Genomic DNA, 15,456 nt, shown 5'->3' with positions numbered 1-15,456 from the left:
GGTGAGGTTATAAAGTTGCAGAATCTGAAAAATGAATCACGGTACATACAAAATAGAAGGTAGAAGTGATCCAGGCTCAAGAGGAGAGCTTCCTTATTTAAAAAAAAAAAAAAGGAAGAGCAGATCACAGTTTCTGACACACAGGCCTTGTCTGGCAGAGGTGCTCTTTCTGGAAGTTTCTGCATCTTGGGCAAAGCAGAAAGGTGGGCACCAACGTGAGTCGATGTCTGGGAGGCCCAGGGAGCCAAAGGCACTCTGTCTACAGGAGAGAGGCTGACTTCTACTGAGGGTGGCTTCTGAAGGCCCTAAGCCCCAGACGAGTCCTGGACTAGTGAGTGACAAAGGTCCAGGGGAATAGATTCTACTCGGTCCTAAAACTGGGTCCTGAGGGAGACTCTTAAGTGACCAGCTGTAGTTGAAGACTAACATGAAACATAATTTCATTAGCTCTTGCTCTGAATTTTATTTATTTTATTTTTTTAAAGATTTTATTTATTTGACAGAGAGATACAGCGAGAGAGGGAACACAAGCAGGGGGAGTGGGAGAGGGAGAAGCAGGCTTCCCGCTGAGCAGGGAGCCCGATGCGGGGCTCGATCCCAGGACCCCAGGACCATGACCCGAGCTGAAGACACTTAACGACTGAGCCACCCAGGCACCCCAAATTAGGTTCTATACACTTACACTTAGATGCTTTAATAAAGAGTATTATGTCCCATCCCTGGATGAAAAAGTAACTTCTCTTCGAATAAATTAATCCAATTCACAGACAATTAGCTAGTGGAACCACAGGGCCATAATGCTGGCACTGTTAGTCACCTTGCATTAAAAATCTTGATTTTGGGAACTACCAGTAAGCATAAAATGCAGGAGTAGCCTTAGGTCTCAAAAGCTTAACATTGTGGCCAGCGTGCTGGAGCTCAGTGAGAGTGATACAATAAGCTCTTGCATATTTTCCAGTTCTTCCAAAAGGCCAGGCAAATGGAAAGTGCTTTCTGTTCTCGAGGACAACCGGGTCGCTGCCACTAGATCACTAGTCCTGGAACTAAAAATCAGTCAACGGGGACCATTCACACAGCCAAACATTTTCCAACCTGGTAACTTTTTATGAACTATTCTCAAGGTTGACTTGATACACATACATTTTTTTTTTTTTTTTTTTACCTCTTTGGACAATGATACATTTTGACATCTACTGTGTTCAACTGTGAGAATGTTCACTATGACACAAAGTGAAGAGACCAAGGCCTGGGAAATTGTGTCACTGGCAAATTTAGCCTGGGGACAGGAGGTAGGCCACGTTGCCCATTCTGCTTATCACCTTGGCAGGTTCTCAGAGTTGTTGAAAAGGGTGCGGCTCTCTGGGATACGTGTTCCTGCTCTTGCAGACTGCCTAGCTAATACCCACGCCACGAGAGGGCAGGCAAATCTGGTAGCTGAGAATGTTCACTCCCAGGCAACCAGCTGTCGTACAGTAGATCGCATTAATCTTCTGTCCTCGGATGGGTGGCATTGTGCACTTAACTCCTACAGACAGACGGGGCCGTGAAAGGGGGCCCGGATTCGGCCCGTCGGCGCCCTGTCCTGCAGGCCCCCCGGGTGCCCCTACCACACACTGTACAAAGTGGAAACTCACAGCTCCCACCTTCACTTCCGAGGGGACTAGCAGAAACATCAGCTTTGGAAGGAGGAGGCAGAGAGATGATGTTAAAATACACTGAGTGTGAGGTTCCAGCTGAGTGACTTTACATTATTTTCCACCCCCAGGGTAACATTTCCCATAAGAACTGTTTAGAAAACCAGATGTGTTACATTTTTTCCCTTTTGCTAAGCATCTGGACGCACGGGTGGGAAACACCGCACATGACCTGAGACACAACAGGTTTAGGGCTAAGTGGCAGTCAGCGGATGCTATTTGAGTTAATCACAGATACTTTATAAAACGGACTGACAACATCTCTGAAAAATAATAAAAGTGGTAGGTTTTCGAGGATTATTTGCAAAGTAGCATTTTATTTTCTAACTAGATAAACTGCTGGAAAACTCATTCCATGTGCTAAAATCTCCCCAGGGACACTGGCATAATGACAAACTTCCTAAGAAGTGTAATTAAACATTCATTTGAAAGCATAACATCGTTCTTGAGCCATATTATTCAGGGGAAATGAAGGGCAGATGGGCATGCAGAGAAATAGCTCTTTAGTTGTGAAAATCTGATTTGTCTACGAAGAGAAAGCAGACAGGAGGAAAAGACACACATCCCCTAGGCCTGGGCTCAGACATTACGACTTTTCTCATTTGGATCCGAGCCAAAGATCTGATGACAGACCTCTCCCACTCGACCCTCTGCGGCTTTGGGCTGAGGGAGGAACTGCAGCTGTGGAGTCCAGCACACAGGGAGTGCCCAGAAATGCCTGCGGTCGGGGGGCCACAGCTCCACCCGGGGTCACTGTGCACTTCGGGTCCCCCTGGTCCTGCCCCTCACCCCAGAGCCAAGGGTCTTAGGGCCCCAGGCTCTGCCCTGCAGAACCCTCAAAGAAGCAACTTAGGATTGGATAAGCCTCAGACCAGGAAGTCTGGGAGCAAGAAAGCTTTAACACTGGGTACCTCCTAGGCTCTCAGCACTCCAAACCCACCACAGCTGCTGTTCTGTAAAGAAGCGCAAAAAATCTGGGTGGCATCAATAGTATCTTCTGGTTTATTAAGCAGGGGCTGCCTGCTTAATAATTAATAAATGTGGCATTTGGCAACATTAATAATTTTTTCATATTACACACTGAAATCCCATCTCTATATATGCTTTTAATTTTTTAAGTGTCACCAAATATTTTTATTTCAAGTGGCCCAAAAAGAACCTAAGACACTTCATACATGTTTAGGATTTTTAAAAAATACGTTTTCTTTCCTCCTTACACGTTATGTTACCAGGTTCGTGATGTTGCTGATGCCCATTCAGCTGTCAACAAAAAAGCCCTGTCCCTTCTTTCTCTGGCCATGAGGAGGGCACTGCACTCGGTAATGTCTCTTTCGTGGAAGAATGGTCAACCTTTCTAAAGCCACAGATCCCTCCACACACCACTCTACATTTCACCCCCCTCCTTCTCAGGTACGTTTGCTGGCCCCTCCCATTGATCTGATCCTACTATGCCCCTTATTTATACGTGGAAGCCAAATGAACCAATGGGCTGACAATGAAATAAAGTCTTAATGATATGATTTCTAGCACAAACACAGCGACAGGCAACCATAGGCAGTCAAAGTTTTCTGCTCCCTGGAACACCAGCATATAAAATAAGATGACACAGACATAGACTAGGACTATCCTCTCCCAGATGTAGGTAGAATGAGGGGCTGGGACCTCGGCACCCACCTGCTTGTGGAGCTGTTCCCCGTGCGCAGGCTGCAGCCTTGATCCGTGGTCACCAATCTGCACAGGGGAGTGTGGAGAATGCTCTCCCATTGAAAAGCCACAACCTGGACCATTGTCATCTCGGTCTGGGCCATCCCCCTTCGGGTCCCCCTGAACTCCAAGCTCACCCAGCCTGGGGAGGGTCTCTGGATGCTCCCTCTGAAAACAGCAGGAGACAATGATCACAGCTCCACCCAAATCCTTTGCTGTGCAGCCTGGTTTTTATTGTTTGAGGGTAATTCTCCCCTTTATGGCTTATCAAGTCTTGACTTCTCAGCCCTTTCCCGAATATCCTCATTTAGCCCATTTCACTCACTGGCCACCTTCTTCATTTAAACACCACACCGTGGGTACCCAATTGGTCAGAAAAGATTAGAAATTTTACTGTTTTAAGTTATTTTGATAATGAAAAATTTTATGATTTATTAATTATTATTGATTATGGTTATGGTTTTATAAGCTAGAGGAGAAGGAAACTTTACAACCACTTCTAGGCTTTGCTTAACGATGGTTTTCTATGTCAAGGCTATTTGGAAGCAGGTTGAATTAATTTTGGAAGGCTTTCTTTCCTCCCTGAAGAAAGAGTATCTTCCCCTTCAGAGGATGACTTAAAATTACATACAGTGAAAAGCAGATGAGAAGTCGTTGGGAGCTAAAAGGAAACCAACATTTATGATGCCTTGAAGCAGCTGACAAAGGAGCCAGGGGTGTGGATGCCCAGCACACACCCAGCAGCAGTGGCCAGAAGGCAAGGCCTGAAGGAGCCTGCAGAGCTGGACTGAATCAATCAGAATCAATCAGAAAGCAGATGACTCTGCTCTGGTTCTGTGATGAATCTGAGAATGGAGGCATAAGGGGGAAGCATACGCACATTTCAGAAGCGGCAAAACCCTGACCCATCTGGAGCCTAGCAGGGACCCTTACCAAACTGCAGGGGCAGAACGGGCTCTAGCATCTAGGAACAAAAACTGAAATGGAAAGGAGAGAGAAAGTTTCAGAGCTAGGTCTGACAAACCAGCAAGGCGGGACGAGAGATGCACAGGACCTCAGGGTGACAACGTGCATGAATTCAGAGGTCAGCAGGGGAAGAAATGGCCGCACAACTTTGCCGCAGAGTGGAGTTAGAGACAAGGACTCTGAAAACGAGGCCACGGGACAGCACAGAATTCTTGGTCTAATATAACTGGACAACCTGTTGCATTTCCCATGCCTGGACTGGGCTTGATAAAAACCATTTGAAATAACAGAATGTGACTTTGTGTGTAGGGCATAGAGGGACAGCAGTGCCTGGGGGTCAAGAACAAAACAGACACAAAGAAAATGAACTCTCTGTGGAGGGTGGGGTGGGGGAGGTACCTCAGTGAAATCCTCGCCTTCCTCCTCCATCTGCTTCCCCTGCCGCCAGTGCTTTAGCAGCCACCTGAGTTTGACGTAGAAAAGGAAAATGTTCTGCTTCAAGGACCGGAGCTCCTGCTGCATCAGATTCCTCTCGTCGCTCCAGGTTCGCTCATGGAGGGTGTTCTGCAAAGCCAGGCTGTGCATTTCTAGTTCTTTCCATCTCAAGGCATAGAGGTGCTCCTCCTCCATCTTGAATGGAGAGAGAGACAAGAGTGTGACAGCAGCTATTCCAATTTGCCACCCAAACCAAACCAAGTCTTGGCAAAATGTCATTCAATCTTGATCATGTTGCACCTGGCACGGAAAACACAGAAGCCCCCAAAGTTCAGGAAACTCCTTGAGATGCGTACTATTTAGAAAACCTCAAGGGTTTTCTTACTCCGAAGTAAACACTATTTCAAACCAAGATGTTATCGTCAATTCTCATTGTCAAGTCTCTCGTGGTGTTTTTGGAGGTCTCTAAACTTCTTTAGGAAAATTGTTTCTCAGATGGATGGCTTGCAGCTGGCTCCCGTGCAGATTGCCTTTGCCCTCTGTTTGTGGGCTTGCAAAAGGCACACTGCAATTGTAAGGGGGGGGGGGCGTTAAGTGGTAACCCTTCCCCTGGGCTTCCTGAGCCTTCTGGTGTGCACAACCCTCAGAAGAAAGAGACAGCAAGCTGATGGAGAGGCCCACAGAGAGTGGGAGAGCGAGGTGGCTGGGTGGGTGGGGGTGGGGGAGCAGGGATTCTCCCTGACACAAGGTCCTCTGCCGCATATGGTGGGGAGCAAACAGGAAAGCAAGCTGAAAACCTACTTCCACACTTAGGACTCCCCATTCCTATTGGCCACAAGTAACTCTTAGGGAAATAAAGCATTGCTGAAAAAGAAGTGTCTTCCATTTCTATGCTAAGTTCCTGCTTTCAACATGGGTACAGGCACTCTTCCAAGCAATAAACAGTGATTATGTTGATAATGACTAAGCCAAGTGGTGTGAATAAAATCTTATTGCACAGATAAGGGCACAAGAATAATATCAATAGAAGCTAAATGAAAGCTTTCTGTTCCAAAGACTGAAAAAGAAAAAAAGGGTTCGAATGCCAGCCTTGTAGTTATCAGCTGTCCTCTTCCGATTTAACACTCCCTCTTGGCCAAACACCAAGGCACTGAGTTTTGTTTTGTCTTATTTTCCTAAAGTACTCGATCGGTGCTCAGAAACCATGGGGATGGGACTATGGCTGCTCGCGGGCAACACCAACATGTGCTGTGCTAGCGCCAGTGAAGAGTGAGAGGCAGCTCTGGGAAGATCCCGGGTCTGCACAGAGACTTGTGCAGCCACCGTCATAATACCAGATCTTTTTTGCACTTCAAGCTGAGAGAACACAAAATAGTGGTGATTTAATTCACTTTGTTGGCAGTCCTCGGAGTCCCGCGGATTCTCTTCCCTGTGGGCACAAAAGCAGGACGAGCAAGGAGGGGGGAAGCCTACCATACTGGAAATCCAGCGTTTGCAATTTACTTGCAGTATTATGTCAGCCATCGACTGACTGGGAAGGCTTCAGCTTCCTCGGCGGCTAACTCAAGATGTGCAGAGCGCCTAGCTCATGGCAGGTATGCCAGAGATGCTAGTCTTAGTTGGTGGAGGTGCCGCGCTGGGAGGGGATGTTCTCTTGTCCTCTCATCTGAAGCCTCCTGGAAATGTTCCTTTCTGACTGGCTCTGACCTCCCCACTGCCCTGGTTGCCACCTTCTTTCTGTTCCATGTCTCCAAGCACATCCCAAGGCCCAGAGTTGGTCCTCTTCCCTCTGATACGTTAGGGAATGTTAGGGATACGTTAGGGAACACCAACCCTTGTTCCCTCTAAACAAGCCTGGATGACCTCTCACCCCCTCCAAACAAGGTCTAAAGCCTTGTCTTCAACATACTCCTTTATCCTGAATCCAAGTACTAGACACACCTGGGACCCTGCTATTTTGCTATTAGCATCTCCAGGGATAAACTCCTTTCTCAAACATGATTTTTGGTGCAGAAGGAAAAAAAAAAAGGTTAAATTATTTAGGAAATGAGTGCCCGTATCTGTGAATCCCTTCTCCTAGCAACTCTGGGAAAGGATTTCACAGATAATGGGTAATTAGCCAGTAACAGGTTATTCTAAGATAAGCTGGAAGAGTTAAAAAGGCCGCAGCTCAATTAGCGGCAGTTTTCTGAAGACAACTGTTTAGGGTGAGTTGTTGATATTTCCTATCAAATAATTTACCTAACATTGAGAAAGCTTACAAATCCGTGGGACAACAAAAGTTATGGACACACTTTCCTGTCCAGGTGCGTGAAGGCCCCTCTTTGATTTTCCTTTGCTGGCTACGGCTGCAGGAAAATGTAGGTTAGACGTTAGGAAGAACTTCCCGAGACCACAATGTAAATAGTGAAAAGCATGTTTTAGAGGAGAAAGATGGACAGCTTTCTTTATGACATGTCCGAGGGGCAGCTCAACTAGATGATTCCCTAGGAGTCCAGGAGCCTGAGTGGGACAGACAGCTCTCTTTCAAATTCCTTCTGTCATCTCTCTCCAGGGGGCTCCGCAGTCAGAGCCCTGGTTGTGCTGACATTGGGTTACATATTTACCTTCCGAATCGTGTTTGTAAATTTCTCTGTCTCCTCTTGATGCAGTCTGGTCGCCTGCGCAAGCTGACCCTGCAGCTCCTCTAGCGGTACACTCTGTTCAGGTAAAACAGGGGGCCCTGAGCTGATCGGTGGGATAAAGGAAGGGGTTTAGTGGAAGACGCAGGACAGACATCTGCACAAGCCAGGGACACACATGGAGCGACACAGCACGGACCGGCGCTGCAGCAGTGGAGTGAGTCCTGTGGCAATTCCCCTGAGGTCCTGCCCGGGGCTCCGGGGTGGTCTGTGCTAGGCAACCCCAGCCACCCTCATCAACCACCTGGGAGACAGGTGCGTAGTGGTGCCTGTCACCCGAACTTGGACCACCACACCACGGTCCCCACCACCCAGGCTGAGAGCAGGGAGCCAGAGGTGGCATGGCCAGCTCACACGAGTTGGTCTCTGAGATTCACTGCCCCAGTTCATTCCAGGTTGCAGCATTCATTTGCTCATAGGCTTAGTGGAGATTTTCCTGCCCCATGGAGAGTACCTTTGTTTCCTCTGGGCACTCCTACCCTGGGCACTCGGGATAAGCGGGGCGGGGTGCCTTCAGGGACCAGAAACATCCTTTGAATTGCATACGTTGCCTAAGAACTGCGCAAAGATCTGCTCTATTACATTTTAGGTTAAAAATAGTTAAAGGAATCCTTTTTTATGCGCTTTACTGGTAAAGTCTACCTATTGGTAAAAGCCTGTCTTTTGTGCCTTTTATGTCCAAATGGCAATGATCGAGAAGTAGGAGCTATTATGTTTTAAGTGTATTTTTTAAGAAAGGGAAATGGTTATATTTAAAAATCTCGGGCATCGTTAAAATCGAAACATGACGTTTTACCCACTTGTTTATGCTACTTGAAGACGGGGCTTCATAAATCTGGGAACTACAGTGGATTGCTGCAATTAAAATAGGTGTCATCCTACTGGTTCATTCTGATGAACTAATCTGTTCTTTCTCACAGAGGACACTGTTCGCTCGTCCTAACTGGATGTGACCTGGGTTGTCAGGACTGAAATTCATGCTCCAAGAACAGGAAATGCAGGGCGGGGGGGGGGGAAGCAGATCTCTTCCTTTAGCACAAGGGATGACTGAGAGCTTACGGGAAAAAGGATAGAGACAGAAAATCAGAGATGCGGGGGATCCGCCAACTTTTGGGTAACATTTTTGAAAGCTTGAGATTTAAGCTCATCCTTCTTTCAAGAAATCAAGAACTACTGAGGACGTTCATGCCTCTTTGAGTTTCTCATTACTAGATATGATTACTATAACTTTTATATCTACTAGGCCAGGCTTCTGGTTCTCTCTGAAAAGAGGCATTTTTCTCCACACTAATTTATCCCAATGACTAATTTCTTATTTTTAAGAGAACTAATTTATTGTTTTTTAGTATGTGTGGTCTTTTACAGTAATGATTTAATCTTTTCTCGTGTTTGCCTGCCTTTCATAGTTGTGAACACACCTACTTTGTATCTTGAATATCTATCTGATATTCTAGAATCTGAAGACCTCTCTTGGAGTTGAACCCTGCCGTCGGCCATCAGCTGACTCTTGATCCAGGTGCGTATTTTTGGCTTGTATGTTTGCAGTTTTGCATTGTGAGCTCATCTTCACTGGGGAGTTAGCTGTGATCCTGTATGTAACCTGGGTTTAGGATGTGCCTACAGATGGGGTTTGTGTTTGCAGAAGCCAGCGACAGAACATCAACTCTCCTTTCCTTGGGGACTCCTAGGCCACCGGTGACATCAGTTCAAAGCCTGATCCTGGTGAGGCTGGCTGCCAGTATGGTTATGTGGGGGAGACTTCATGCTGGTAGACAAGCTTCCCTCTACCAGCAGGCAGATGTCTCTCCAGTTGAGGCTTACACAGTGTGCAGCCCTTGGGGGCCCTGGGTCATTGCTCTCTGCCTGTGTTGGGCCCAAGGCTCTGTGTCCTCTGCCTATGCAGCTATTAAAGCCCAAGCCTCTGGGTTCCCAATTCTGGCAACTCTCCCCCTAATCTGCTTATCTAAAAGCCACAGACACTGCTGTTCTGATGTTCCCTTCTGAAATCAATTCCAACCCCTGAAGATTTTCCTAAATTTTGAGGGAAATTCAGCTACATATTTAAGAGACATTTTCTATTTTATGCAGCACTTTATTCAACAAGTACTTATTGAGCACCTATAGTGCTTGGCACTGTACTGGGGATTTACGAGTACATAAAGCTGCCCCAAATCCCTGCCCTCCTGGGGTGTCCCTTCTGGCAGCTTAGGTATTTTGCACAGGAGTGTCTTTAGGTGACCCAGGCTACTCTCTTCCCAGCTTTACTTTTTTCAGTTACTCATTAGTCTATACATTTAAGATATAAAAATCCTCCATATTTGGATACATGTGATACTAGCCCGAGGCTCCCTATGCAGAGATGTTGAAAAAGGCATCCTAATCAAGCCTATCTTTCAAGAAAACCCAAGATCTATTAATTTAGTTTCTATATATGAAACCGAAGTAGTTTGGTTTTAATCTTAATAAATAATGTACATAAGCTGATTTATTTTAAACAAATATATGAGCCTCATACCACAGCACTGTTTGATTAAAAAATGTGTCCCTTTGTTGGAACCACATCTTTGAAGGGTCACAGAAAAGGACCCTTGAAGTCCTATGAAGTTGTTCATCTGGGGCACCTGATTTACCTCCAGTGGCTCCCTGTCATCCGTGGAGATGGGTCAACAACAGAAACTGTGCGATCCTCTTCATCTGCTACACATTTTACTTTACTGTCCATTTTTGCTAATGGAGTCTTAAAACCCCTCAGACAAGTAAGTGTTCCTAGCTGGGATGCCGTCACTCCAGTGTTAAAAAAACAAAATACAAACATGCTACAGTCAAAGTTTCAGTCCAGAATTATTCCACGGCCACACAACTGCATCCAACCACATACATTTGGAGCCAAGTGTTCACATGACACATAGACCTCCTCTAGAAAATAGATACTTCCCTTCATCACCATATTCCCAAAGGGTTGATTCTAAAAGCCATCCTTTGCCCACTTACCTAAGATTCTGATTGCACATCAAACAAATTCATCTTGACCTCTCTACGTAAGGCAGTCTATTGAAACAAATACCATCCTTACTTGATCCCAAGGCCAAGGAGACATATCAAGCTCGACGTCACAACCACCTTCCCTGGCAGTGTTCTGAACGCCACCGCCCATGCTTTCCCCATGTGGTTGAGTTCTACACCAATTTACAATGCGAATTTCCTGGACCTCTTCACAGAAAGTGGCTTATAGATCACTCTCCACACTTAAGAAGTTACCTGCATTATCTCGAAGCAAAAACAGGAATGCTTTTCGTTATACTCACTATTAGCAATGCTCCTTAAATATTAGGACTCTCTTCTACCTCTATCCCCAAGACTTCATTTTCTGGCAAGTTCCATTTTGTTCTGGCCAGTTTTGTTACTGCTTTATCCAAAGCCATAGAGAAGGTCAACACATGTGTACACATACTTGGCATAAAACCCCACATCATTTTATCATGGCTGGTATTTCACAGCTGGGGCATGAGGGGTCCCAAATGCTTCATGTGTGTTGTTGATTAAGGGATCAAAGGTGGAGCTAGGGAAGAGAGCTCTTTGAGATTTCTGATCTAGAAACTCAATCCCTCTGGGCATGGGCTTGGTTTCATTTATATCTGAAATGTGACCAGGGCCCACGCTTGGCCACTTCTCGTTCAGAACTATTTTTAAGGCACCCTGCACATTCCCAGCTGCATATCCTATACACTGCTCTCTCTTAACAAGTCGGAATCTCTCAGCAGATTTGTCAGGAGCCACAGGGAGGAAAGTCAGGGAAGAAATCTGGTGCATGATAGGAGAATCTAGCTAACAACTACTGAGATGAATAGGCACCAGAAATACCTGTCCTTCTGAAAAAAAAATTTTTTTTTCTTGGTGTGCTTGCATTAATGGGTTAGTGGGTATTAGTGCGTTCTGACTTCAGCTTGTTCTGCCTATAACTGTTTTAAGAGTGCTGTGTGGATATTCCCTTCCCTCCCTAAGATTAGTGTGTGTACTAAGCAGCAGGCCTTCTGCTGCACAGATCTGTCATCTCCTGAAATGTTACAATTGTTCGAAGGTGGTTTTTCCTTTTCTCCTTCTTGGTGTTCTTGCTGCTACTGGTGCTAGTACTAGGAGTAGTGGTTTAATCTGGCCCAAATACCCAAATCTTCCAAAATAGGAATACACTTTCTCTCCTCTTACCCCAAATATGAAAATCTACATAGGTTTCAGAGAAGGCATTTCACAAATGGAACTTGAGAAATTGATCCTTTGTTAAAACTTCAGCTTAAATACAGAAAGTTTTTTTCCTCTTTTAAGCTGTTGGTACTAGGTGTCCTATCAGCTCCCCATCCCAAGGAACTAAGGGCAGAGCTAAAGGAAATTCACATGTGTACAGTAGTAATCGGCTTGCACAGTTAATTCGTAATTTCAAGGGCAATGTAAGAGGAAGGAAGAACACTGCTCGAGGTACACCGGCTTCAGTCTTGGACTCATTCTAGATGAAAGTGTCTGAGCTCACCTTTTCTGCAGTTACGGTGGTGCTCTGTGGTGTCGGGCTGTGTGCATGAGGCTCCATTGAGAGAAGCTTCTGGGTCAGGCTGCCCTGCTCACTGATGGGAGCTCCTCTCCGTGTACCGTTTCCATGATAGCCTCATTGGAAAGTTGTGGGCAATGGATCTGGGGATGTTTTCACTAAAACGCTTTTAAGAGTTCTGCCTCTAGCACTGTCCATTGTCCAATTCTTTAACCCAGTGTAATACTGGAAGACCAAACTCAGCAGGGGACATCCACCCCAGGGACCCAGCAGCTCCTCTAAGACCCCGACTCTGCAACGGATCTATGTTGGGCTCCTCTCATAAAAAGAAAAACTACAGAGCTATCCAAGTGGTCCTAGAATACATTTTGTCTTTTAAAAAGTATTTAAAAATACAACATGTTTGCATACATAATTGAGTCTTCTGTGTGAAATGCCATAGTGGATAAAGAAGTCAGAACAAAGGATGTTTCAGTCCCAGTGAATACTATTCCCCCTTCTAGGAGATGATGTTGTCTGGGACTTGCCTTTCACCATGAGCTTTTTAACTTTCTCACTTCGTAAAATTAAAGGAAACTGAACAGATGTTTAAGGGAAGCAACAGAGCATGGCAAGAGAGCTGGTGTGCAGTCAGTCACCTGAGTGACCTCGAGTGAACGGCACTCTTCCAAGCAGTGCTCCTCATGGCAGGGTGGGGAGATGGCTGAAGCAGGCCTGGGGAGACCATTCTAGACCCAGCTCACCCACCAAACCCCCAGGGGCTTACTGGCAAGCCGCCTCACTCTCAGACCTCCATTTTCTCATTTACAGAATGGAGGAATTCACCTGAAGATCTGACATTCCCTTCTGAGCTGTATTGTGCAGTGATCCCAAGTTGCCACGTGGCACCAGCTAGCTCTGCTAATCTACCTCTTGTGGAGGTTTATATTCCCACAACACTCGGTTTGAGTCAACGAACTAGGTTTCTCTCTCCAAAGTTGCTGGTTTCTGAAGCTACGAGAGGCCATGCGCATGTATGTCAGGCAACGGGGAAACTTATCAACGCCCCAGTGTTAAACAACATCTTATCAGCGTTTAGCTAAACAAGGTGATGTGTGACATGCCCTGAGTGATGAACATATGGGAAGGAAGCGGGAGTTAGCCTCAAACTGCTCTCCCAGAGAACGGGGCTGCCATGTTCAGCAAGAGCTGTGCTTGTGTAGATCAGGAAACAGCCAGGGAAAAATGAGAAAGGGCTACAGTGGGCAGAGGAAATTGGGCCCACAACTAGGGGAGCTGTGACAGCCCTTCCCACTTGGCAGTCTTCAATGGCAGGACACCCTTCCCTCTTTATTATCAGTCAGACTTTACGTTCACACAGCATTAAGCACTGTTCATGGTGCTTTCTCAGCCAATAGCTCCTCAGCTCTGAGAATCATCCACATATAATCACACGAGGCAGGTAGGACAGTATTTTTCTTCCCATTTCACAGATGCAAAAACAGAGGCTGAGACTTGCTTGAGAAACAGAGCTGGTCATGGACAGAGCTGGGGCCCCGGATGCCCCTGCCAGAGTGGATTCTAGCACAGCATGGCATCCCTGCTAGAAAGAGCTAGTGGTGCAGTGTTCACTGAAGACTAGGAATTTTGTCTTCCTGAGGGTGTCATCCTGGAGACGAATCATTCAATTGTTTTGAAATGTACATAATTGTGAGTTTGCTACTGCCAAAGCAACCAGCATTCTCAGATGAAGCCCATGTGTGGAGCACAGGCTGATTGCAGGGGCTTCCTATAGAAGTTTCATAGAGATATAAGACACACCAATCCCTAAACCCACACTTGTTTTTATGTAAGCTTTTCAAGGGCAGTTTTCATGTCACTGTGTGCCCAAATCAATGAGGGTAGAGATGTGACGTACTCTCCTACAGGACAAGGGAAGAGCCCAGACTAGAGATCGGGGACCTTGGGTCTGGGTGAGCCAGCAGTCCCGTGTGCCCACCTGGGACCGTGGGACCCACAGCTCATCAAGGCACTGGCCACAAGCTGAGTGGAAAGGCGCAGGCGCGGCTCTACCCCAAGTGCCTCTGTGAGCATCATTTCGTAGTCAAATGCCTGACTTTTTTGCTGAGTGAGCTCAGTGTGCTTACAGGAGTGAGTCCCTTGTCTTTGTCACCCCTGCTGTCTGGGAGCCACCAGGATCCCTTGAAGCTGAGCAGTAACACCCCTACTGGGACTGATGAATTAAGAATTTTCATGGTGTGGGGCGCCTGGGTGGCTCAGTCGGTTAAGCGTCTACCTTCGGCTCAGGTCATGATCTCCAAGTCCTGGGATCGAGCCCCACATCGGGCTCCCTGTTCAGTGGGGAGTCTGCTTCTCCCTCTCCCTCTGCCTCTCTCCCTGCTCATGCTCGCTCTCTCTCTCTGTATCTCTGTGTCTCAAATGAGTAAATAAAATCTTTAAAAAATATAATTTTTCATGGTGCCCTACTCCTGCAATAACCCGCCTTGACCAGCAGTATCAGAGCCAGGGATTCATTCCTTGGTGACACCTGTCTCTGTCATGGGTAGAATTACTTGCCAGGAAGAGCTTTCACTGACAGGGCTGCTGACAACTGTTTCATATGATGGAGTCCCTCTGGTAGCCTTTATAGGGGCTGGGAGCTTTGTTGACAAGAGGTTGCTACAGCAACAGAGAATGCTGCAGCCCCCAGGTTGGGAGTCCACGCCCTGATTCTGCCCACTGGCTGGAGCCCTGTCACTGGAAACTACAGGACAGGCCACATGAGACACAGGGAAGGACAGTTTCCTCCAGCCCAGCAAAGACAGTGCTTGGTTTTCATGCGTGTTTTCTTTCCTGTTTGACAGAAAGCTACGTAACACTCACAAATCAGTCCCCTATGCCTTGCTGTGTGTGTTTCCAGGCGTCCACAGGCAGGACGATGCTTGTCTGACAAGGGGAGCTGGCGGTTGCCCGCGTTCACCCTGTGCGGACCCTCCCATTCCAGTTGCATGCAATGGACTCTGATTTCGGGGGAGTCCGCCTGGTTCCATACCCGCCCACCATGTCCCTTAACAGCCCTGGACCCAGGTAGGAAACACCACACAGCCAGCCACACAGCCAAAGGAGGGTTGGGAGGGCAGGGGTTGCTGGCCGGTGGGGCCAGGTGGTTGCTGACCTCTACACTGAAGCAGCTCTGGCCTCCCAGCCGGCAGCTCCCAGCGTCCCCGTCGGCTCGGCGGTGCAGCGGCTCCGGCTCATCCCCGCGCTCCTGCCCCGGCTGCCACTCCGGCTGACCTCTCAGTTTGGACTGTTAGGTGCATGGGAGGGATTTGGATTTGTTTTGTTTTTAATTTTAAATAAACAACAAAGGAGAAGAGGGGTGGGGCAGGGAGGGGAGGTGCTGAAGAAAACAAAAATATGTAAGGTAGACAATGGAAACCACCACCGGACGAGGAAAAGC

At 47.0% G+C, this 15,456-nt stretch overlaps 1 protein-coding gene across 2 annotated transcripts in view; it reads right to left on the bottom strand.

The window, feature by feature from the left end:
• MTCL1 (microtubule crosslinking factor 1) overlaps window positions 1-15,456 on the bottom strand; it is a 120,869-nt gene that overhangs the window by 27,356 nt on the left and 78,057 nt on the right. The window contains exons 6-10 of one of the 2 annotated variants that reach the window (XM_035013792.1): window positions 15,172-15,303; window positions 14,015-14,016; window positions 7,406-7,526; window positions 4,764-4,994; window positions 3,369-3,566 (exon numbers count right to left, since the gene is read on the bottom strand). In XM_035013792.1, the coding sequence (XP_034869683.1) occupies window positions 3,369-3,566; window positions 4,764-4,994; window positions 7,406-7,526; window positions 14,015-14,016; window positions 15,172-15,303 (684 nt within the window). The remainder of the gene's footprint in view (window positions 1-3,368; window positions 3,567-4,763; window positions 4,995-7,405; window positions 7,527-14,014; window positions 14,017-15,171; window positions 15,304-15,456) is intronic. The other variant, XM_035013791.1, reaches the window with a different exon arrangement.

Source organism: Mirounga leonina, unplaced genomic scaffold, assembly GCF_011800145.1.
Source record: "Mirounga leonina isolate KUSES-001 unplaced genomic scaffold, KU_Mleo_1.0 Mir_167, whole genome shotgun sequence".
Taxonomy (NCBI): Eukaryota; Metazoa; Chordata; class Mammalia; order Carnivora; family Phocidae; genus Mirounga; species Mirounga leonina.
The sequence above is the reverse complement of the archived record's forward strand: the minus strand, read 5'-3'. Positions and strand labels throughout refer to the sequence as shown.